This window comes from Grampus griseus (assembly GCF_964374135.1).
Source record: "Grampus griseus genome assembly, chromosome: 11".
Lineage (NCBI taxonomy): Eukaryota > Metazoa > Chordata > Mammalia > Artiodactyla > Delphinidae > Grampus > Grampus griseus.
The window spans coordinates 39,529,848-39,555,823 of NC_139005.1; the positions used below are offsets into that span (position 1 = coordinate 39,529,848).

Here is a 25,976-nt window from a genome sequence, read left to right on the forward strand (position 1 = left end):
ATTGGTTCTAGGCATTTTCAGTGGACAAAACTATAAAATGTTTTTTTTTTCTTTCATAATAGAGAATATATAACAAATTCACACTGATATTTACAATTGAGATTAGGATCATAGGACTTTTATTTAACTTCTGGTTTTTATATTTGTATTTCTTTTATCCTACGTTTTACTCATTCAACCAATAACCATTGTACATCTACCGTATCCCTTATATTTTGCTGTGTGCTGGGAATGTACATTAAAAAACTGACATTTTATCTAGTTGCCAAATTTTGGGGGGTGCCGTACCGTGCAGCATGTGGAATCTTAGTTCCCCAACCAGGGATTGAACCCGTGCCCTCTGCAGTGCAAGCATGGAGTCTTACCCACTGGACCACCAGGGAAGTCCCTCCACATTGTTTTTTATCTGAATGAGCAAGACCTTTTACTTTTGTGCATCAGATCTGTTTGCATTAGCTTTAGTTAAAACTACTGAGCAATTCTGAATTGGCTTTCAAATTAGTCGATCTTTTTCTTTAAAAAATATTTATTTATTTGGTTGCACCTGGTCTTAGTTGCGGCAGGTGGGCTCCTTAGTTGCGGTTCGCCAGCTCCTTAGTTGTGGCATGTGAACTCTTAGTTGCAGCATGCATGTGGGAATCTAGTTCCCTGACCAGGGATCAAACCCAGGTTCCTGCATTAGGAGCGTGGAGTCTCATCCACTGCACCACCAGGCAAGTTCCTCAAATTAGCTGATCTTGGCTTATTTCTTCTTCTTCATTATCTCCATTAATTTACATTAAACTCAGATTCCAGTACTACAATTCTATTACACCCCTTAGTTGGCAGTGCCAAGGAAAAAAAAATTAAATAGGCAGTTAATACCAAAAAAATCTTTTCATCATCACTGGATATTATCCCAGAACAAGGTAATGTGATGGCACAAAACAACTTGCAGTCCTTGGGTTCTTAGCCTTTTGGTCATTTGGACTGGCAGCTGAACTCTATTGTTGACAAAACCCCTTGGTCCAAAACTGTTTCATTCACTGTGTTGGTTGTTGATGCCTACTATTACACTGTTAGAGTTTTGTTCTTTGAAGTTATTGGCCCATATTAAAATAAGAATATCCTTGGAGAGTTAAAGTTCAGACATATAACTAACACATTAGAGTGAATAAGTGTATCAGGCTTTTCCAGTGTGATATTCAGCTGAAAATAACTTTGGAGAGAAGAAAGTAAAAAACTAGGTCTAGCATAGTAGGAAATTGCTTGGAGAGAACAGACTACTTTTGAGAACCCAAGGCAGAGGAAGCATGATGGCACTAGACACTTGCCAAGGAGATGAGGGGCATGAAAATAAGCTTATAAGACCTGATGATGCATTTGGAATATTCACCATTTTATGTTAGTTGTATGAGACTCAGCAGTCAACCAGATTTTGGTTGTGCATTAGCAAATATCAATTCTCAAAGTACTAGCAATTTAAGTAACTATTATAATGGAGTCAAAACTTAAGAGTAGCATGGATGTTATCTAATGGTAATCTTTACCGCCTTTTTTTTTTTTTTTTTCGTGGTACGTGGACCTCTCACTGCTGTGGCCTCTCCTGTTGCGGAGCACAGGCTTCGGACGCACAGGCTCAGCAGCCATGGCCCACGGGCCCAGCCGCTCTGCGGCACGTGGTATCCTCCCGGACCGGGGCACGAACCCGCGTCCCCTGCATCGGCAGGCAGACTCTCAACCACTGCGCCACCAGGGAAGCCCTACCGCCTTTTTTTTAATCGATTTTTAAAACTGAAGTACGGTTGATTTACATCTAATAGTAGTCTTTAGCTATGCATGTTATATTTTATAAATAAGTTTTATAATATACTAAGACAATTTAAAATTAAAAAATAAATCATTGCATAGAATATGTATAAACCACAGTCAATAGTTATTCTTTCTTCTCAATCTACTGAAGAGATGAAAATTTTCATCAATAGTTATTCTTTCTTCTCAATCTACTGAAGAGATGAAAATTTTCAGACACCCAAATAGAAAGCACAAGACTGAGCTCATTTAAGACAGGGAATACTTTATTCAAACCCATCAGAGAAATGGATAGCTTGGATCTATAACAAAGCGTCGTGTTTTAAAGCATAGGTCAGTAATTGTACATGAGAGTATACACTGCTACATACAAATTAACTGATCAGACCACAACTTTTCAATGTTTAAAACAGAATAAGCTTCCCTGTAAAAGCAGCACCTTTGTGACATTTTAACTTTAGTACTCCTCTCCTTCTTCCTCTCCCTCTCCTTCAACAGAATCCACACCAACCTCCTCATAATCCTTCTCAAGGGCAGCCATGTCCTCACGGGCCTCAGAAAACTCTCCTTCCTCCATGCCCTCACCCACGTACCAGTGAACAAAGGCACGCTTGGCATACATCAGGTCAAACTTGTGGTCCAGGCGAGCCCAGGCCTCAGCGATGGCTGTGGTGTTGCTCAGCATGCACACAGCTCGCTGTACTTTGGCCAGGTCTCCACCAGGTACCACAGTGGGAGGCTGGTAATTAATGCCAACTTTGAAGCCAGTGGGGCACCAGTCCACAAACTGGATGGTACGCTTGGTCTTGATGGTGGCAATGGCAGCATTGACATCTTTGGGAACCACATCGCCACGGTACAACAGGCAGCAAGCCATGTATTTACCATGGCGAGGGTCGCATTTCACCATCTGGTTGGCTGGCTCAAAGCAAGCATTGGTGATCTCTGCTACGGAAAGCTGTTCATGGTAGGCTTTCTCAGCAGAGATGACAGGGGCATATGTGGCCAGAGGGAAGTGGATGCGAGGATAGGGCACCAGGTTGGTCTGGAATTCTGTCAGATCAACGTTCAGGGCTCCATCAAATCGCAGGGAAGCGGTGATGGAGGACACAATTTGACCTATCAACCTATTCAGGTTAGTATATGTTGGGCGCTCAATATCGAGGTTTCTACGACAGATGTCATAGATGGCCTCATTGTCTACCATGAAGGCACAATCAGAGTGCTCCAGGGTGGTGTGGGTGGTGAGAATGGAGTTGTAGGGCTCAACTACAGCTGTGGAAACCTGAGGGGCTGGGTAAATGGAGAACTCCAGCTTGGACTTCTTGCCATAATCGACAGAGAGACGTTCCATCAGCAGGGAGGTGAACCCGGAACCAGTTCCCCCGCCAAAGCTGTGGAAAACCAAGAAGCCCTGAAGACCTGTGCACTGGTCAGCCTGTTACAAAAGAAGAATAGAAAAAACATAGTTATTGCTCTTTGTGATACCCTCACAGTAAACATAATAAGTATTTTCACTTTTCATATTAACTCCAAAGACTTAGGTTGTATTCTGACAAGAAACACTTTTTAAAAAATGTAGACCTTCCTTAAATTACTCAGCATTACTTTATTAAAAATATCTCCATTAATATTTATAAAATGACATCAATAGTTCATATTTTAATTGAACTTTAAAAAATCTTTAAAGGAATAATTAACCTTACTATTACATTTCAATTCTGTGTGAAAAAAAGAGCATATTCCAAATATCTCCCATAGGTTCATTAATTTACTTTATTCTTGAGAATACACATACCAGTTTCCGAATTCGGTCCAAGACGAGGTCAATGATCTCCTTGCCAATGGTGTAGTGACCTCGGGCATAGTTATTGGCAGCATCTTCCTTGCCTGTGATGAGCTGCTCAGGGTGGAAGAGCTGGCGGTAGGTGCCAGTGCGAACTTCATCTGGAAAAGGAAAACGAAGCAGCCACCCATCATTAACAACCTGCACAAGTCTGCTCGACCCCAGGGCATCAGTGGAGCCCCCAGGACACACCTTCTGTCCCAGACCCCCAGGATCTCATTGGGGTTACTGAGGTCAACTCACCAATGACCGTGGGTTCCAGGTCTACAAACACTGCCCTGGGCACATGTTTGCCAGCGCCTGTCTCACTGAAGAAGGTGTTGAAGGAGTCATCTCCTCCCCCAATAGTCTTGTCACTTGGCATTTGGCCATCAGGCTGGATGCCGTGTTCCAGGCAGTAGAGCTCCCAGCAGGCATTGCCGATCTGGACACCAGCCTGGCCAACGTGGATGGAGATGCACTCACGCTGTGGGAAGGAACAGAGAAAAACTGTAAAGTTAGTTATATTAGCATTTTCAGTTTTCAGTAAATTTCTAAAACTAAGAAATATAGAAGTATTCTTCAAATTTATTTGAGGTCATATTCATAACACAATAGAAACAGTTAAGGAAAACCACCTGCTGTAAATGCTGCAGATGCGTGTGATCTGAATAATAATGTTGCACTGTTTAGCACATGGTGCAAGCCCATTGTTCCAAAAGCCATGCTTGAATAGAAGATTTCTCATATTTAAAAAATATTCAAAGCACAGAATTTGTAAAATGAAGTAAATTCAATCAGTAATTAACTGTCATCAATATTACTGCCTCCTTTCCCTTTAAATAAAGATGAGCATTTCTGCTAAATAGGACTTGGTATTCCAACATGGACATCTGTACTGCAGCTGAGGCTGGAAGCCACACCCTTTTGCAGTCTTTCTGCAGAATCCATCAGTACTAGCGGATTAGAAGCTAAACAAGGAATGCCTTCTGCATTGCTGCATTGCTGCATTTGCTGTGCCTGGTGCCAGCCTGTACTGTCTGCTACATTATTTAACAGAGCAAGCTCTATTTCCAGCAACTGTGCCTACATGATCTCATTGTGCTATTCTGCCAGTTTTCCTCCTCTGACCCAGCCTGGGACCATATGCCTACATTGAAATGAATTAATTAAGATGCACTAGAACAAAAGACAGCTGCACAAGAGTATGTCTTCTTTGTCTGCAGCATTTTCATTTCTTAAAAAAAAAAAAAAGTTTTCCCAGAATCTTCTCCACTGCAAAAAAACTGAAAAAATTATTAGTATCTTTAAAACAACGGTTCCTAAATTACAAATAAATAGCACATGAGAAGCTACCAAACAAGGAAAAAAAGCCCAGTGAAAGGATAATGAAATATTATTTAAAACAACAAAATAGTATTTTCATTCTGAGATTCTGTAACCGTCACAGAATACAGAACATTCATACTCATTACATTCAACAGAGAGTGTCTTCTCAATGGCTTCTATGGCTACAGCTTCTTTTGTCTATCCGTTGTCTATTCACTGACAAATGGGGGCGGGGAGGGCGGAGGGAAGGGCGTTTCCCTGGGTCCTCCGCAATACAGCACCCTGGCTCACAAAATCGGCTTTCTCTCTCGCTGAACGTGCGGCCAAGACGGACACACACGAGTCAGTCAGGGCTGGGCGGCCCCACACCAGACATTAAAGGGCTTGTCAAGTGAATTGTGATTTTGCTCCTCAAGAAAAAAAAAATTCATCTAAGTTTTAACAGTGAATGAAAAACCTTTTAACGCCTACGGTTCTGCAAAGATGAAAGGCTTATTAAAAGTCTTCTCCTGACAGAGGAGGCTTAGTGAGGGCGAACCCCGCCCTGTGGTTCCAAGGCCAGAGAAGCAAGAAACAAACAACTCCGCCCCTGCGCCGCCTTGACGCCGGCCGCCACGGGTTCCAACAGAAACTAACCATTTTCCCCGTTAATACATGGGTATCTTTCTAAAACGTCAACGAACTGGCGAGGGATCTTTTTATATTAAGCCGAAGCTCCGCTTTGTCCCTTTCCTTCTCTCCCCCTCTTCTTCCCAGCAACACCCACCGACCCCCGACTTTTTGGTCGACTCCTCCTCTCCCTGTCCCTGGGGAACAACGCGAGGAAGGGCTCTTCGAGTCGCACGAATACCGTGCGCACACATAGGGGCCGAGCAGGCGACGCCAATACCGCCTTCCCTGCCCCGTGAGCTGCTTGCTGCAACGAAGGGCTCGGATAACAAAAACTCCCTCCGCGCCGCCTTTGTTCTCCCTCACTGTTCCGCTGCGCCCTGGACGCGGTTCTGGCTGGGCTCCTACACCCCGCACTGCGGCGGCGGCCGGGCTCAAGGATTTGGGGCAAATCTCAACCTCGCAAATAAAGCGTAAAGCTACACTGATCCAAACGAGTTGTAAAGGAAGAAGATTTTCCAAGTAGACCCTGAGAGGCTGACCCCACCCTACGGTCACAAAGAGCCGGAGAAAACATTCTTACCATAGTTGCTGTTTTGTGGCTGCCGAGCAGATGGCGGAGAGGAGGAGGAGAGGTTGTTGCTTCTTACAGCGCGACTCTTAGGCGGTCGATGTAAGAGAACCTGCGGCACATGGGCGGATGCGGCTCCCTATATACAATTCGGTCACCATGGGGATGGGCTGGGGCCTTTTCCTGTTGGTCCAGACCCCTCAATCTGCCCAGAGAAGCCACGACAGAAGAGTGGTGATTGGTGCAAGCGACATGGGATGAGGTAATCTCTCACCCACCCCTTTTTCCCTAGCATCCATAGACTGTTTGCATCCTTCAGACAAAGAGACCGTGCAAAAACAGTCAGCCGAACATCCATTATGGGGTGGGGTTGGGAAGGGGTGAGGGGAGGGAAGAAAGAGAACTAGAGTTGGATGGTTTTATGTCGTTTAAACCTCAAACTACAGTTAAAATTACCAATGTAAGAGGTTTTTTCCCCAACATGTAATCGCAGAATTTGAGATGAGATATTTAATGGAAAATTATTCCCAGCCCCTCCCTCAAAGTATACTAAACTGCATTCGGTGAGGATTCAACATCTCTAATTGCTTTAAAAATAAAGTAGAAGAGAAGATGGGAATGTTGCTTAAAATGGCTTGGGTAAATGTAATTTTTTTTAATTTAAAAAAATTCAATAATAGGACCATCCAAAATGGTTTCTCAGGTTCAAGTAATTTATTTTCAGATCTTCTTTTGCAACCCTCTCCCTAATAGTTAAACAAAAACAGAAGATGGAAAGCATAATCATACTAAATACGGAAGCACACAAGTAGTTCTAACATGAAGATAATTAAGATCTAATGAACATACCATACTTAGTCTGCTAGAAATATTCCTTTACCAGAAGTCTATGTAATATATTTTATGTAGTGTATTGTTCCTTAAAATGAATCATATTGCCTAATATAGAATTGAGAAAATACAAAGAGAAAGAACTGAGTTCAGAAGCTAGTACTACCTGTGCATGCAGTTATATTCTTCATTGTTCTCTCTTCCGGAAAGAGAAAATTAAAAAGGAAGAGCGCTGTATAGTGTAAAAAAGAAAACCATTTTGTAATATTGTCTCCTTCCACAGACGACCGTGTAGATGTCAGCTCAATAACTGCATTTCTTTTTTATGTAGCTCTTATGCGAATTCAGTAAATTCTCCTTCTCTAAGATTAGGCTTTTAACTGTGGGAATTGTAGCCAGCCTCATACTGTTGCTATTCAACTAGAGACTCTGGTGGTTGCTCAATTGCCTCTTGGGACAAAAGGCTTTGCTTTCAGCCCTAGGAAATGGATTGCAGTAACATTCTTTTGCTATTTAGAAAGGTTCCATTACCAACAAGGATGTGGTATGCGGAATATGACTCTGACTGGGTACCATTTGACGTTGCTAATGAAATTTCATAGGTAAAGAAGGTTGTTATTGCCACCAAAGTTGAAAATTTGTATTTTGGTGGATAATTTTTCCTTTTGGTTTTTAGCAACAGATTTTCAGCGTCTGCAGCACCATTTATAGTGCTCTGCAGAGCCCATTCATTCCTGCTGGGCTGGCAGTCAGTGCTTGGGCGTGGGAGGGAGGGACTTGAGACAGCTGCTGCAGGTTGTGGTGTGACAGTGGCGACCATGGATTTTTCTAGCCTGAGAGCCACAGCTCTTGCTTTACTTGTTCAAATTTGCTGCGGTAGTCATCCCTAGAAAAAAATGAGACCCGACATACAAATAATTTTATCTACTTCTTTCATATTTTACAGGAAAAATAATTTTCATTATCTTGTCTCTATACCTTTAGCAAATAAAAGTATATTTCAGTAAAGAGACAGAAGGGTTAAGGATGACTTGAATACTTTTTACTGAACCAGAAAATACACTTAACAAAAGTAAGAATTAAATGGCATAGGGAAGTATAAGGATTAATAAGTAGCTCATTGAAAATACTTCTTTCAAAAGTTTAATAAAGAAATAAATTGCACACAACTGGACCATGGTAAAGTGTACACATCTCCTTTTTTGGAATAAGAGGCACAGTCTTGAATTTTATTTTCTTTACAATATGAAAGCAATATGTCATTTCCCCAATAGTCTCAGTTCTTTACTGCAATTTACAGAGGATTAAATAAAAGAGAGGAGGGCTCATGCAATTGATACTTTGTAATTCTATCTCAGAAGCATTCATGAAAATAGGGATTTTTTTCCCTCCCCTCGGACATAAGTAACAATAAGATCTAGGTCAGAAATAGACTATGTGAGCACTGTTAATCTTAAATATATAAATGGGAGAGGAGGGGAAATAATAATCTATTCTTTTTGTTCCTGATTATCTGACTTAATAGCATACAAGCTATGGGAAGCAAAAAAAATTTTTTTTAATAGATCATTTTTTTAAAACTTTTATTTAATTTTGGCTGCGTTGGGTCTTCGTTGCTGTGTGCAGGCTTTCTCTAGTTGCAGCGAGGAGGGGTTACTTTTCGTTGAGGTGCAAAGGATTCTCATTGCAGTGGCTTCTCTTGTTGCAGAGCATGGGCTATAGGCGGGTGAGCTTCAGTAGTTGTGGCTCGTGGGCTCTAGAGTGCAGGCTCAGTAGTTGTGGCACACGGGCTTAGTAGCTCTGTGGCCTGTGGGATCTTCCCGGACCAGGGATTGAACCTGTGTCCCCTGTATTGGCAGGCGGATTCTTAACCACTGCACCACCAGGGAAGTCCTACTAGATCATTTTTTTATATTTACTGCCAAATTCTTTAACTTACATCAGTATACATGTATAAATATTCTACTAATGTATTCTTTCTTGTCCACAGTAAAATTAGGATAAAACATTTTTTCTTTCATAATATTTGTGGAATTTAAATTATTTATTTGGGTGTCTACATCTCCTCTTCATTAAAGTGTGAATCCTGGGGCTTCCCTGGTGGCGCAGTGGTTGAGAGTCCGCCTGCCGATGCAGGGGACACGGGTTCGTGCCCCGGTCCGGGAAGATCCCACATGCCGCGGAGCGGCTGGGCCCGTGAGCCATGGCCGCTGAGCCTGCGCGTCCGGAGCCTGTGCTCTGCAACGGGAGAGGCCACAACAGTGAGAGGCCCGCGTACCGCAAAAAAAAAAAAACCAAAACCAAAAACAAAAACAAAAAAAAATGTGAATCCTAGTCACAGATTGCCTAGCATATGGTAAACATCATATAGATGTTTGTTGAATTAAATGAATGATTTCTGTCTGTGCATATTTTCATAACTATTATCATGGTTAATAATTTAAAGGTATTTAATAAAGTATTTTACCTTACTTATTCAATAAGCATTTATTTGCTGTCTGCAATAAGCCCTGGACCATCCAGTGTAGCATGGAGAATTCAGAGGTAGTAACATGGTCTCTTTTCTCTAGAATCTTCTGGTCCAATCAAAGTAATAAAACAAGTACAAGTATATAGTTTTGAGAATGGCATGTGTTTCTGTGTGTGTATGGGGAGGAGCCTTGTAGAATCCATTGCATGACCCCATGTATCTAACTTATGTAGGAAACAAGGGAGTTGTCTAACAATTTTTCTACTTCTTCACCTCCTATTTATCCCTAAATGCATTTCAGTCGATTCTGCTCCTACCACTTCTTGAAACCAAATGCCCTCTCCATTTGTTGCTAAATCCATTGGACACTTTCTGGTTCTTGTTGACCTGTGATAAGCTTTGTCACAGTTGACTGTTATCTCTTTCTTTTTTTTTTTTTTTTTTTTGCGGTACGTGGGCCTCTCACTGCTGTGGCCTCTCCCATTCCGGAGCACAGGCTCCGGACGTGCAGGCCCAGTGGCCATGGCTCATGGGCCCAGCCGCTCTGCGGCATGTGGGATCTTCCTGGACCGGGGCACGAACCCGTGTCCCCTGCATCGGCAGGCGGACTCTCAACCACTGCGCCACAAGGGAAGCCCTGTTATCTCTTTATTGAGACGCTTTGTGCCCTTGGCTTCAAAAATTCTCTGTTTTCTTGTTTCCCTCCTACTTTTTTTGTTTCTTCTCAGTTTCTGCTGGTTCTTCCTCTTCTCCTAATCTTTAAATGTTGGAGTTCCTCAAGGTTCGGTCCTAGACTTTTTCCTAATTTTATTCTATGGATCTTGCCCTAGTGTCTGGTAAGTGTGTTCATTCCCAAAGCTGCAGATCCTTTCTATATGCCGATGGCTCCTTGACATCTTCTTCTTTTTTTAAATTTTTTAAAACATCTTTATTGGAGTATAATTGCTTTACAATGGTGTGTTAGTTTCTGCTGTATAACAAATTGAATCAGCTATACATATACATATATCCCCATATCCCCTCCCTCTTGCATCTCCCTCCCACCCTCCCTATCCCACCCCTCTAGGTGGTCACAAAGCACTGAGCTGATCTCCCTGTGCTATGCAGCTGCTTCCCACTAGCTATCTATTTTACATTTGGTAGTGTATATATGTTAGTGCTACTCTCTCACTTCGTCCCAGCTTACCCTTCCCCCCCCCCATGTCCTCAAGTCCATTCTCTACGTCTGCGTCTTTATTCCTGTCTTGCTTGACATCTTTTAGATCCAGATCTTATAGTAAACTTCCAGTCTCTGGCTGGGTTTCTCACATGTATCCCAAATTGAACTAGTTATTGTCTCAAAAATATGCACCTCCTACAAGTTTCTCTTGCTCAGTAAATAGAGCAGCACACATCTGGTTTCTCAAATCAGAAACAAGAATTACTCTTGACATCTCCATCTCCTTTTCTGAACACCATAGAATTAATTATTAAGTCCTGCCAAGTCTACCTCCTAAATATCTCTCAAATATTATTCTTTTCTTTTCATCTCTATTGCCTCCACTCTAATAAGTACATCATCCCTTGCCTGGAAAACCTCAGTGCCCTTCTAGATTTCCTCTACATTCACTCACTCTTACCCCTCTCCAGTTCAGTCTCCATACAACAGCTGGAGTGATCTTATTGTAATACATATCACTGATCATGTCATAATATAATATGTTAATTTTAACAGTATAAACTCATGAGTTCATAAAGTTATCCCCAAAAAGCAAAAGAAAATTAAAAAAAGATAAAAGTGAATTAAAAATAATCATCTGATACCATTGCACCATTGGAAATAACTGGGGCACCAACTGCATATTCTATACACTGGCAATCGTATAGTCAAATAAAGAATTGAGCATTTGTCCTGCATTTCCTGTACAAATTGTATTTCAAGGTGACCAAATGGCCCTAGTTAACCAGAGAAAATCATTCTTTACAGAGTAATGCCAGCTTGTAAATATGGAAGTAATAACAGAGTCAGAAAAATCACGCTTTATATCCTCTAATGAAATAATTTATTAAGGCAAAGATTATCAGTGGATGAAAACTCAGATAAAATATTGATGGGGAATGTTTTAATGGAAGGATAGGCTGTTGCCATCTGAACTCACTAGTCAATCATAGCATCACTAAAAGCGGGACAATCACACCCTGTGAACCTAAGATGTGATCCAGTAAGAGGTACACAGCATCACCTATGAAGTGATGTAGCAGAAACAGTTGTGCTGAATCTAATTAAGCCTTTAGAGCCAACTTCCGTTTAGTCTGACAACTTCAACTTCTGGGAAGTAAGATGACATCACGAGGAGGAAAACAGACAACTGCAGAGTGTAGGACATTCTACAGCATAAATTATCTTGTTTCTGCAACAAGTCAATGGTGGGATGGGTGGAAAATGTGGGAAAGTGGGACAGCTCTAGGTTAGAAGAGATTTTGGAGACTAACTACTAAATATAACAGCAGATGTTGTTTGGATCCTGATTCAAACAAACCAATGTAAAACATTTTGAAGATAACCAGGGAAATTTGAATATGGACTAGTTATTAGATAATACCAATAAATTATTATTAATTTTATTAAGTGTGATAATGGTGGTGTGGTTGTGTAAGAAAATTTCCATAATTTTTAGAGATGCATGCAGAAGTGGTAGGTTAAATGAAATAAGGTCTAAGATTTGCTTTAAAATACTTCAGCAGGGCTTCCCTGGTGGTGCAGTGGTTGAGAGTCCGCCTGCCGAGGCAGGGGACACAGGTTCACGCCCCGGTCCGGGAAGATCCCACATGCCGCGGAGCGGCTGGGCCCGTGAGCCATGGCCGCTGAGCCTGCGCGTCCAGAGCCTGTGCTCCGCAACGGGAGAGGCCACAGCAGTGAGAGGCCCACGTACCGCAAAAAAATAAATAAATAAAAATATTTCAGCAAAGAAAAAGGGAAACGATGGTAGATAACAGATTGTGGCAAAAATCTTGATAGTTGTTGAGTTTTAATAATGAGTATATGGAGTTCATTATACTTTTTTCTCTATTTCTGAGTATGTTTGAAAATTTCTTAATAAAATTTTAAAGGATATAAAAAAAGAAATTGTGAATGCTGAAGACAAATTTTATCTACTTCACAATTTATTCTGTACTGCCTTAAGTGAAAAGTTACAGAAATTTAAGAGGGAGGAAAAAGTCTTTATATTATAATCTATGGTTTATCGTGAAAACCTTTATTGGGAATGGTGGCTTTTAACTGAATGGGTTGGGAGTAGAGTGAGTACTTTATTATTTTATTTTAAAACTTTATTTATTTTTGGCTGCGTTGGGTCTTCGTTGCTGCGCACGGGCTTTCTCTAGTTGCGGTGAATGGGAGCTACTCTTCGTTGTGGTGTGTGGGCTTCTCATTGCGGTGGCTTCTCTTGCTGCGGAGCACAGGCTCTAGGTATGCGGGCTTCAGTAGTTGTGGCACGCAGGCTCAGCAGTTGTGGCTCGTGGGCTCTAGAGCACAGGCTCAGTAGTTGTGGCACACGGGCTTAGTTGCTCCATGGCATGTGGGATCTTCCCGGACCAGGGCTCAAACCCGTGTCCCCTGCATTGGCAGGTGGATTCTTAACCACTGCTTCACTAGGGAAGCCCAGAGTGAGTACTTTAAATAGGGAAAATAATATTAGCAAAGACATAGTATGATGATGATATGGTGTCTCTGTAAGGGAGGGCAAAGAAATTAACTTGATTAGCGCATGCAAGAGAATTGTGGGTGATGTGTTATATGAGGAGAGTGGAGCATTTTGAACCCCAGTCTGAAGAAGGAGTTTGGGCTGAGTTCACACACACAGACAGTGTGAAGCCTTTATATTCTTATAGAAAAGAGTGGAGGGAAAGGAATAGCATTTTTGTAAAATTAATCTGACAGGTAAGTGGAGTAGGGAAAGAGACTGGGGATAAGTGGATCAATAAGGAGGTTATGGTAATAATCTAAGCAGAAGGTGTCAAACCATTGTAATTACAGTAGGAATGGGTAAAAGGTAATAATAGAAGAGACCATCCAAAGGAAGAATCCCACTGGTGATTGGCTGGACATGAGGTAAAAAGGAAAGAGTCAAAATTAACCCTTAAAGTTTTGAGCCTGGAGAACTAAGAGAATGAAATGGTAGTGCTGCTTTTTACAGAAATAGGGAAGTTGAGAAGGGATAACGTCTAAGCAGGATACATGCGTTTGTGTGTGTGTTTTGGGGAGGGTGTTAAGGGCAGGACCCATCAGTCAATGTGATCTTGCAAGTTGAATGTTATACTGTTTGAGGTGATAGGTGGATTGGGTGGAGAAGTCGTAGAGGCCACTGGGAATCTGAGATTGGCACTGCTCAGAGAGAGGTCAGCATCAGAGGTGTGACAATGTATATTTGGAACCTAATGACAACAACATTATGTGCCAGTGGTGTGGTATAAGAATAGAGTTCTCCAAGTGTAACCCAGAATTTCAAGTTATGCTGTTGAATGGGCAACACAGGTACAGCTATGTTCACCAAGTGAAAAGCCTTTCTTTCTTTTTTATTCTTTATTTTGAAAACTTTTTATTGAAGGATAACGTACGTACATAAATTTTCACCAATCATAAATGTACAGTTTTGCAAACTTATGATTACTAGTGTAACCCGTATACAGATCAAGTAACAGAACTATCTGAGAGACCTCCCTCTGGTTCCCCTACCTTGTCACTATCTACTCTCAGTAATCCCCACTGACTTTTAGCACAATGGGTTTGTTTTGCCTGTTTTTGAAGTTTATATAAGTGGAATATACTCTTTTATATGTGGGTTCTTTTATTCAATGTTATGTTTGTGAAATTTACTCATACCACTGAATGCAATTGTAAATTGTTCTTATTTCTATTTATTTAGAACCACTGGACCACCAGGGAAGTCCCATGACTTTAATTTTTTATTTACCCTATGGTATGAATATACTATAATTTATTTATCTATTTCCCAATGTTAATGGATATCTGCATTGTTTTTTGCTATTACAAATGGCATTGCTATTAGCATCCTTGTACATGTGTTTGGGTGAATATATTTACAAATTTCTGCTGTTTGCATTTCTGCTGCTAGGAATTTCAATTCCTAGGAGTGGAACTGTAGGGTAATAAGGCATGTATATGTTCAGTTTAGTAGAAAAAAATGTTAATTTTTCCAGAGTGGTTGTGGTTATGTACACTCCCACTAGTAGTATGCGAGAGTTCTGGTCATTCCTCATCCTCCTTCACTGTAGCCATTAGGAGAGTTTATAGTATATCTATCACATTGTGACTTAAATTTTTTTTTAGTACTTATTTATTATTTTTTTGGCTGTTTTGGGTCTTAGTTGCGGCACACGGGCTCTTCGCCACGGTGCATGGGCTTCTCTCGAGTTGTGGCACGTGGGCTTAGTTGCTCCACGGCATGTGGTATCTTAGTTCCCCAACCAGGGATCGAACTGGCATCCCCTGCATTGCAAGATGTATTCTCAACCACTGGACCACCAGGGAAGTCCCATGACTTTAATTTTTAACTAATGAGGTTGACACCTTTTCATTTGTTTATTTATTTGTTTATCTGGATATCCTCTTTGCTGAAATGCCTGTTCAAGTCTTTCTCATGTTTTCTCATGGGTTGCCTGTTTTTACCAATCTTAAGCATTGGTAGGAATACATTATATATTATGAATAAGAGTCCTTTGTTGGATTTACAGATGGAAAAAGAAAATCTTTTCCCACTCTGTACCTTGTCTTTTCACTCTCTTAATGATGTCATGTGATGAGCAGACGTTCTTAATTTTAATGTAGTTCAATTTACCATTTTTTCTTTATTGTTAGCAATTTTTGAGTTATAATTAAGAAATCTTTGCCTACCCACAAGGTCATTAACATACTCTCCTGAAGGATTTATTGTTCAACCTTTTGTATAGTTCCACAATACACAGGGAAATTGATATTTTTGTGTGTATGGTACAATGTAGGGATTAAGATTATTTTTTTCTCCATATGGTTATACGGTTGATCCAGCACTATTTATGTAGGAGACCATCCTTTTCCCACTGGACTGCAGTGACACCTTTGTCATAAATCAAGGTACCATATATATATGGAAAGCCTCCTTTCTTTCTAGCTTATACATATTCCAACTTAATCATTTTCTAAATTATTAAAATCTTTTTTTAACCCAAGTGATTAACTCATATGGATGAACAACCGTATAGGCTTCATATGTTGATTCATTTGTTTTCTTCCTGACAACATACTGATTGCCTTCTAAGGTGCTCATATTGGGCCAAGCATACTCTAGGGTATTAATAGGTGCTTGTTTGGCTAAGATTTAACTGGACATAATGCATTCTGATAAGTCCCAAGGAAGAGGCTTGGCATGATCCTGTGCAAAGAGATATGTATTACTTATAATCTCCAGATCTTTGGGGGGTGGTGTGGTGTAGAGGATGCAGGAAGGCTTCCTGGAAGAGGTGATACTTGGGGCTATCTTGAAAAATGAATAGGAGTAGTAGGTACAAATGCGGAGGAGAGTCCACATGCAAATACACAGACAACTGGGTGAGTTTCAGAAACTGGAAGTGGTTTGTTATGGTTTGTTACATAAAGTATAAAGGGATTGGGGAGTACTAGTCTGGAGAATTATGCAAAGAACTGATTATGAAAGGACCTTATTCCAAACTCAGTGAGAGCCATTAAAGGAAAGAGGAATAATGAACTTTGCATTTCAGCAAGATCCTGACTGCTCTGTGGAGAGAGAATAGATAGAACAAAGTTGGGGATGGAGGAACACGAAGCAGGGAGACTGGTTAGAAGATGGCTGGTTAGTTGATGATAACACTGATTTAAGGAAGTGGTAGTGGCAGTGGAAAACAGTGGATATATTTGGGAAATATATGGAAGGTTGAATCTAGAGGAGCTGCTGATATGTAGGAATGAGGAGCAGCAAGGAATGAAGGATGGGGCTGCTGCCTCCAGAGCAGGCAGCCTTGGGCTTAATTCTCCTTTTTGTCATAATTTAGACCAGATTAGAAAGACCATTATGGATTTAAAGAATGGATTGGAAGCGTTTGAGATGGAAGACAAGGAGACTAATTAGGAGGCTATTGCAATCATCCAGGCTTTATGATGAAAGTCATGGGGATAGAGGGAAAGAGAGTGGTTGGAAGGAAAGTGATGGATTTGGGGGATATTTGGGAGTTTGACTTACCTGATTTGGGAATAGACTTAGTAAATTAAAAACAGAAACTTTCCTGGTGATGCAGTAGTTAGGAATCCGCCTGCCAGTGCAGGGGACACGGGTTTGAGCCCTGGTCCGGGAAGATCCTACATGCTGTGGAGCAGCTAAGTAACTAAGTCTGTGCGCCACAACTACTGAGCCCGCAAGCCACAACTACTGAGCCTGAGCGCCTAGAGCCCGTGCTCCGCAACGTGAGAAGCCACCACAATGAGAAGCCCCCGCACCGCAACGAAGAGTAGCCCCCGCTCGCCGCAACTAGAGACAGCCTGCACGCAGCAACGAAGACCCAACGCAGCCAAAAAATTTAAATAAATAAATAAATAAATAAATAACAGTAAAGGACTTCAAGAGAAAGCAGTGTCAGAAAAGGGCACACAGATGCACTGGCCAAGGAGGAGAAAAAGCAGAAGACATTGATGTTGTAGAAACAAAGGAAGGACAGTGTCAGGATAGAGTGCTGAGTAACATCAAATACTGTAGAGGGGTTGTTAATAAGGACAGTAGAGTGTTCGTTGGATTTAGCTACAAGGAAATAAGTATACAGCAAGGGCTTGGCCAAAAGACATAAAACATGTTTTCTGGCCCAGAGGAGTTCAAGGTACCGAGAATGGAAACTGTGTTGAGTGCTGTGAGAGAGAGGTCAGCGCAGGAGCTTTCAGACACAAAGAACTGTGTCTCATTTCCCCACTTCATCCCACTATGGTGTACACTGCCTCTGCATCCTTTTGAAATGACCATACCTGTCCACCTCATGCTGCCCTCCTCATGTAGGTTTGATTGTAAATGGATAAATTCAAACAACTAAGTTTCCCTTGAATTCCACAACAAAAACACACCTCAAATTCTAAATTTAAGCAAGGAGATGAATATGATTATGCTGACATGCTGAATTTACATTTCTCTTTTTTTTTTCTACATTTATCTTTATTTTAGGGTTCAGCACTGATCAAGGTATTGAGTGAACTGGCTGGCTCTCACTAAGTATGGCCTTTAAAGACTATCTACTGCATTCCCCTTGGCAAAATTTCAATGGTAAGGTCTAGGTAAGAATATGACCCCACACCTGAATTCAGAGTTTTATTTAAAGCTTAACATTCACTTTTTCAACCTCTGGTCAACAAATGCACTATTACTAAATAATAGTTTTTTTCTGGATAATGGTGGTTAAGAATTATCTGTGGTGATTCTGGTACCTGAGTTTCATCTATTTTGGGAAGGACGTTTATATGTAGTATAGCAGAGACAAATATTAATGAATTTCTGTTCCAGAAGTAAGACTTATAAAATAACACATTAAACACGTGTACTCTGTAATATGAAAAATACGTCTCTGGTATTGTAGTGCAATGTTTTGAGGTCACTCATTGATGTTCAGTCATTTACTGAAACACTGTTTTTAAAAAAATATTTATGTACTGAGATACACATTTTAATTTGTAATTTTGCTCTGGTACATTGAGGAGGTGCTTTACCCAAGTCTACTGATGGAATCTGACATTTGGAAAAAGGGGACAAAACTTGAAGAGGCTCAAAGGCATCCTGAGAAGAGAAGAAAGAGAAGGAAGTGTAAAAGACAGTAGGTAATCTCAGTTTTCCATGAAACACAATTTATAATTTAGTTGCATTTCATTAACCCAAATTACATACACTCACAAGAATGCACATTGAACTGCTTCAGTCCTGCCCCTCCTTTACCTCAAAGCAGATGGAAATTAGGTGGCAGACTGGGAAGGTTGCCATGGTGTACTGGCTACAGGGATTTAGTAGCAATCAAAAAAAGGCTCCAGAGTCCCTTCCCCCAACCATCCAAATGTGTGTTTCTCTTTTTTTCTCTCAAGTCCTTGTCTTAATTAATTCCATGTTATAGAGAAATCAGGGTGAGATTGATTTACTAGTGAGAAAAAATTTTTACTGCCTCCAAAATTGTTTATAGATGCATTGATATTGTTAGAAGTAAAATACTGATGAATTATAACTGGTCCATTTTTATGTAGAGCTAGCCACACAAAAAGTAAGAATTTATTTTTTAAAAGTCTTATACAACATGCCCCCCATCTTTGAGACTTATATTTCTTACTGGTTTTTATTCCCCTGGATGACCTGCCGGCATCTCAAATTCAATATATCTAAGTGAAATTAGTTATTTTTCTCCATTACCCTCCTGAGTATTCTATACTCTCAATTATTCTATTCTCAATATCAGTTCATTGTCACCATCTTTCTAGTCTATCAAGCTAGAGTAAAATAATAATAACTTCATATAATATTTACTATGTGTCAGGCGCTATTCTTAGCACTTTATATATATTATTAACTGATTTAAGTTAATCCCAATTAATCACTAAATTCTGTCAATTATATTTCAAAATTGTCGTAATAAATATTTGCAGGATGAACAAATGACTAATCATCTAAAGCTTGACCAATTTTATTAGCCAAAGGGCTTACTTAGCTCAAGGGGAGGATGTGGCAGAATATTTAGGAATTGCTCTTTGAGTTTCCTCTTTAAGCATTACATGTATAAATCCATGAGCCAAAATAGTAGAAGATAACCCTTTGTAACATATTGGAATCATCCACTACACCAGTGTTTCCTAAGTGTGCTGAAGTAACTAGCGTGCTAGTTAAAAATACTGATTCCAGTTCCGGCGTTGAAGAGTCTGATGCAGTAGGTCTAATTCAGTAAATAGTATTCTCTTAGAATTAATAATTTACTGCTTGGAACTAAAGAGTTTCAATGCTTTGGAGTAGTGTGATTCAGTTACTTCTAAATTCTGATAACCCCCAGATAAATTGACAGAGAATTACTCTCCAGACAGTCATAATTCTGAAAGACGCAACTCCCAGTGATGTCCAGCTGCAAAAGGCTTTGGGAAACATTTCTCCATTTTCCTTTAGATTTAAAAATCAATTATGCATGTGCAGAAGAAAGGAAAGGCTGCTCAGCCTAAAGATCATTTCTCTATTCCCCTTAAACATTGATTGTGCATGTATTGAAGAGAAAGGATTAGAAAAGGCTGCGGTTTTTTTTCTTCATCTGCTTATAAGAACAGCAACGTGTTATTTAGTATACAGATTATAAGAGATGCAGAGGTTTACTCAAGGTAGCATGCCCTGAAATAAGTCCCTCCTCATGGTAAGATTGTCTCTGGATTTAGCATACTTTACTAAATAAGCTCAGTATTAATATTTTTAAATGATTTCAGTATTTTTAGGTATGTAAGAGAGACTTCACTCTCACCCTTCGTGTTACTAAGCAACGTATCATACAGTTGCCAGGAGACAGACTAGCAAGCTTGGGGGTAGTTCAGTTTTCCCTCATCACTTTGCATACCACATGACTGTACCCTAGAGAGTTTTACAGCCTTAGAGAAAAGAGAGAAAAGTTAATGGCCCATAGAAAGGATGGAAAAAGAGACCAGGATGAGGGAATAGAATAAGGAAAACAGCAAGGTATTTGAGAAGAGTGTGTGAGGTTGGATGAGGAAGGCTATTATGCAATTTCCTTAAATGAGTCATGAAAAAACCTTAAGTTGCCAGTGCTCTATTTCATATTCTGTATGCTTCTATCTTTTCTAAAAGCATATTAGACAGTAAACTTGGAGAAGAGCTTTCAGATAATATTCCTGAATATTTTCAGAAGGGTGGAAATCAATTGTAACTCTTACAGAAGACTGCCAATTACAAACACATTAAACAAGTCATACATTATTTAAAATTCCAAAGTCAGATATACAACACTATTTCCTTCCATTTCTCCCTGAAAATAGTAAAAAAAGATAGTTCTAAGAGGGAGGTTATAATATAAATGTTCTTGGACAAATTTAGAAAAAAGGTGGTTATATAGGCTCCTGGGCGGTATGTATTTCTGTACAAAATTTAACAAATCTAAATAAAGAAGGGAAAGAAGAAGCTATTGTGCTCTACCTAGAGGACTCTTGTATCTGAAATAAGAAACCAGGCTCTAGGTTTCATTGTGTGCATGTGAAAGGTTGAGTCTTTGTGTCTCTGTGGTATTTACTGTTGCTGGCAACCAGGAAGCTCCCTAGCGATTGTTGCTAGGTCCTCAGGGCCTCTGTTTGCCTGAAACCTTAATCAATGCCAGAAAGACCAGAGATAGAAATCGTTGCGCAAAATCCAGAGCCTGTTGTCCCCAATGGTCCTGCTGCAAACAGTCCATCTTGTGTTCAGTGAAAATCAGTGTAAAATGGAGACTTCACACAAAGAGTTCATCCTCAGCTTCCTCTTCACGAATGCCAGTGCTCTCAGTGCAGAGCACTAAGAGGACCCTGGGGGGATGGTTTAATAAAATACGGTTTATATTCTGGTGTCACCAGCTTTGACTAAATACACAGTAAAGAGTCTGAGACAGGGAGCACAGACAAGAAAGATTTCGTTAGATTTAGATGACTTCCTATTCTGAGGTAGGGTGGCCCCCTTAATGTTTGCTGACAGCATGACACTGTAGTGACCACAGAAGCCATGGTGCAAATGATAGCGCCATTTCAAATAGGAATCCAGAAGATTCTGATAAAGATCCATGCCAGCCATATTCAGTATCTTGTAAGAATATATATATATATATCGATCTGAATCACTTTGCTGTACAGCTGAAACATTGTAAGTCAACTATACTTTCAATTAAAAAAAAGATCCATGTCAGCATCATCCCCAGAATAACGGACATTGTCTCTTGAGATTAAACATCAGCTCTTAGATGAACCTCACAATCAATACAGCCCACTTACTTAAGCCATCCTGTACAGATGCAGGCTTTAGATTTTGTTTCCTGTGTAACACCTGCCCAGTCATAGACAGTTTTAGCCCTGAATTTACCTGGAAACAATTATAAATCTGGGGTGAGATTTATTATAAAGCTAAGACATAATATCTACTTAAAACCAGGTATCTAGCCTCCAAAAGTAGGACTGAGAGTTACTTATTATTGTCATTATTACTAATTTTTGAGCACCTAATCAAGGCTAAGGAGTTTGTATGTATTATCTAACTTAATCCTTAAAATAATTCTAGGAGGTAGGTACAGTTATATTCACATTTTTCCTCAGTTGAGGAAACTGAGGTTCAGAGAAGTTAAATAATATTCCCAAGGTCTCACACAGCTACTAAGTGGCAAAATGATAATTTAAACCTGGACCTATCCTGCTCCAGCTTTTGACTCTGAACTACTATTCTATGTATTCCATTTAATAGAGAATGCTTTTCATGTGGGAATAAATTGTGTAGTACATCATTGTGTCAAGGTGAAGAGTATAGGCTCTGATGTTCCTCTGTCCCCTTGTAGGGTAGTTGAAACTCAGAACGTCTGCTCTCTCTGTGGTTGGCTTTGCCACAGTGGCTCTACCAGGACAGTCCTCCAGAACCCTGCAATTCCCCATCCTTGCATTTCCCCAAATCTAGGTTATTCCATATGTAATAACACCTAGTGGAGTCTTTAGATGGATGGTTCAGACTGGGCTCTGCAGTCCCAGTCCAGTCAACCTGGCAGTTCTTTTTCAGTGTGAGGAAGGCTTGCCTCTAGAGCCTTCCTGTACTCACCTGATCTCTTCTTCTCATTTCCTTATCTAATAAGAACAGGAGATCATTTTTAGGGGCTGTTTAGTCTGAATTCTAATTTAGAAAAGAAAGCCTTTTAAAAGAACAATCTGGATAGCTGTAACATTTTACATTATCCAGAGTGGTTTAGTGCCTTGGAGCCACATTGTCTCAAACTCTTCATTCCAGGGACCTCCCTGGCAGTCTAGTGGGTAAGACTCTGTGCTCCCAATGCAGGGAGCATGGGTTCAATCCCTGGTCAGGGAACTAAGATCCCACATGCCGCAAGGTGTGGCCAAAATTTTTTAAAATAAAAATAAAAGGAAAATATTTTTTAAAATCTTCATTCCAGAATAAATCTTGCCTTTCTCTTTGCATAACCAACTCCATTGAATTGATATTTCAAAGCAAAGAAATATTTGATGATTAAAAAATATTTTATTTAAAAAAGCTTTCATTCTTCCATACACACTGGACAAAAAGCTTGAAATAGTTACATGCAGGTGGTGTGCGGTGGTCTGCTTGTAAGGGCTCGTGAGAATTGATTGTATGTACCTCTTCCCGGTTCTGTATTTAGTGATCAGAATCACATTGGTAGCTTGAAATTGGTCATGAGGGAAGAATTTACACCATGGAAATTGGCCAGTGCTACAAATCGGGGCTTTTTTCCCTCTCTGAGAGCTAGCTGTTAAACATTTACTAGAGAACCGCTAAGAGAGGAGTTCTCAAAAAGCAATGCATCAGCTGTTTAACTTCAGTGAAACATAGTCAATCCTTGTGTTACTGGCATAATGTTGCTGAACTTCTCCTGTATTGTGTAAATGAAGTCCTCAGCTCAGTGATGTGTACTAGTACAAGTATTAAATGAGGGCATACAGCTTATACCCTTCAAGCATAAGACTTGGTAGAAATTATGTTCGATATTTGACATAGGGCAGGCTATGGTACGATACACATCTTGTCAGAATGTTGGGTATATCTGGCAATGTCTAAGAGTGAAAGTAAAAGCAGGTTGCAGGGACAGCATAATTTCTCATAACAGCATCTGTAGGTAGCTTTTGGATTCTGAGATGATAGCCCAAAGAGTCTTTATTGAAATCTATAGATAATAGGCCTAATCTGTAGATGATGGGCCTATGTGTGAGAAGCCTATGACCCAACTTAGAATGGTAACTGTTAGAAAAATGGAATTTTCTATTGCTAAATGATGTGAGAATATTTATTTCTTAATTTATTACTATGTGCCAAATATGCACATTTTACAGATGACAAAATTGAGGCACAAAATGTTTATAAGTAAGTTTCTGAAAGATACCAAGTATATATTAGAGCCAGAGTTCAAACCCAAGAAGTCCAAGTTCTGATCCTTTATAGGCCTTCTGGTATATTTTTTTTATGTTAAATGTAGATCAAGATTAACATTTAAGTTTAACATAATATATAGAATACCACTAGTTCAGTGTTTTCAACCTTTGACCATCGACCCCTTGTAAAAAATACATTTTGCATTCATATTATATATCCGAAACAGAATAATACTCTTACTATGCATAATGTCATCTGGTATTTTCTACCTAAAATTCTATTCTATTTCACCTTTTAAATGCTGGCCACAATTCACTAAATTGATTTCTTGACCTACTAATGAGTAGTAAACCTACTGTTTGAAATTCACTGTACCAGATTTTTGTATATGTGGCTTCATGCCATGTCTCAGTTTACTACTGGTATCTTATTTTATTTATTTATTTTTTTTTTTATTTTTTGTGGTACGTGGGCCTCTCACTGTTGTGGCCTCTCCTGTTGCAGAGCACAGGCTCTGGACGCGCAGGCTCAGCGGCCATGGCTCACGTGCCCAGCTGCTCCACAGCATGTGGGATCTTCCCGGACCAGGGCACGAACCCATGTCCCCTGCATTGGCAGGTGGACTCTCAACCACTGCGCCACCAGGGAATACCTGGTATCTTATTTTAAAACAGAATTTCCAGTACTCTTATTTCCTTTCCAGTTACCCTATGGTCTAGTAGCAAAGTCCCTTGAAGATGGACATATGATCTGAAAGATCTAAGAGGTAATGAAACCTAAATGAGGCTGATGGCAGTGAAAATGGAGAGGAAGAATCCAACGTAAGAGATTTAGAAGCAGATTTTTCAGGATTTGGTAACTGATAGGACTTGAGTGTCTAGTGTCCCTCCCCAGATGGTCCAACTCATAATGTCCTAAGTGTCGAGGTGGGGCAGGGAGGTGAGATATAGGGTGTGGAGTCATGGGGCAATAGCCAGATGCAGTGACCCATCAAGTTTCCAGGCAAGTGGAGCTTAGGTTACTACATTCTAAAGCTGAATTGCTAAATCCAAATGGGTGAAACAAGAGGGGAGGCAAGACCTGAAACAAACAAGATGGAAACCCAGAAGAACCCCTGCCTGCAGAAATTCTAATGATCTGAGAAGACAACAGAAAAGTGAATACTGAGGAAAAAGCAAGCAGATGATTCCTATCTATGGGTCTGAGTGTTCCCTGAGAGTTTAAGTGAAGGAGAAGGTGGTAGGCTCAAGATGTGCTGGACACTGTCCGGGACTCAAAGATTAATACATGGTTTTACTCCTTTAGGAGCTCAAAGTCTAGTGCAGTATCTTATAAAGGAGCATCATTAAGGAAAAACTTTTACTTTTTTACCATCCCACAATGCTAGGAATAATGAATTTGTGTAGTACCTTATAGTTTACAGAGAGCTTTCACAATTTATCTTATTTAATCCATTCAACAACCTTGTGAGATAGATATTCTCATTATCTTCATTTTATATACATAAGAAGGCAGAAACTTAGGTCTTGAGCTTAAGTATATCTAAATTTAGATTTCATTCTCTTTCTACTAATTCAGAGTTATTTATCAACAATAAACTGTAACCGTTAAATGAAATTTACCTGATAAACTTTCCTACCATAGAATATGTGTTGGGAAAAGAGCATAGTTGCTAGAAGATTCTATGATTAAAAACAAATGTCTGATACCATATCACACATATTAGGATGGCTATAATAAAAAATGCAGATAATAACAAGTGCTATTGAGGATGTGGAGAAATTGGAACCTCATACATTGCTGGTGGGATTGTAAAATGGTGCAGCCACTTTGGAAAACAGTTTTGCAGTTCCTCAAAATGTTAAACACAGAGTTACCATATAACCCAGCAGTTCCACTCCTAGCTATATACCCAAGAGAAAAGAAAACAAATGGCCACGCAAAAGCTAGTTCACAAATGTTCATAGCAGCATTATTTGAAATAGTGAAAAAGTGGAAACAACCCAAATGTTAATCAACTGATGAATGAACAAATAAATTGCAGTATATCCTTACCATGGAGTATTATTCAACAATAAAAAGGAATGAAGTACTTATACATGCTACAACATAGATGCACTTTGAAAACATTATGCTAAGTGAAAGAAACCAGACATAAAGAGCCACATATTGTGTGATTTCATTTGTATAAAATGTCCAGAATGGACAAATCCATACATACATAAAGCAGATTGATGGTTGCCTGGGACTGGTAGGGAGAGGGGGTATGGGAAGTAGTTAGGGGAAATGGAGAGTGACTTCTAATGAATACAGAATTTCTTTGCAGGGTGATGAAAATAATCTAAAATTGATGTGACAGTGGTTGCACAACTCTGTGAATATACTTAAAACCATTAAATTGTGCACTTTAAGTGGGTGAATTTTATG

The 25,976-nt window shown here is 39.9% G+C and overlaps 1 protein-coding gene across 1 annotated transcript; it reads right to left on the minus strand.

Moving 5' to 3' along the window:
* Positions 1-2,039: 2,039 nt before the first annotated feature.
* Positions 2,040-6,292, minus strand: TUBA1A (tubulin alpha 1a). Its single transcript, XM_082666821.1, has 4 exons — positions 6,138-6,292; positions 3,881-4,103; positions 3,590-3,738; positions 2,040-3,229 (listed from the first exon to the last, which is right to left on the minus strand). The coding sequence occupies exons 1-4, from the start codon at positions 6,138-6,140 to the stop codon at positions 2,249-2,251; spliced, it is 1,356 nt and encodes a 451-aa protein (XP_082522947.1). The 5' UTR covers positions 6,141-6,292; the 3' UTR covers positions 2,040-2,248.
* Positions 6,293-25,976: the final 19,684 nt, after the last annotated feature.

What these genes read in the sequence shown, in the direction of transcription:
- TUBA1A (XM_082666821.1), bottom strand. An exon ending in CCTGGAACCCACGGTCATTG is followed by an intron (nt 3,739 to 3,880) that starts GTGAGTTGACCT and finishes TTCCTTTTCCAG; the next exon opens with ATGAAGTTCGCACTGGCACC. An exon ending in TGGACCGAATTCGGAAACTG is followed by an intron (nt 3,230 to 3,589) that starts GTATGTGTATTC and finishes CTTTTGTAACAG; the next exon opens with GCTGACCAGTGCACAGGTCT.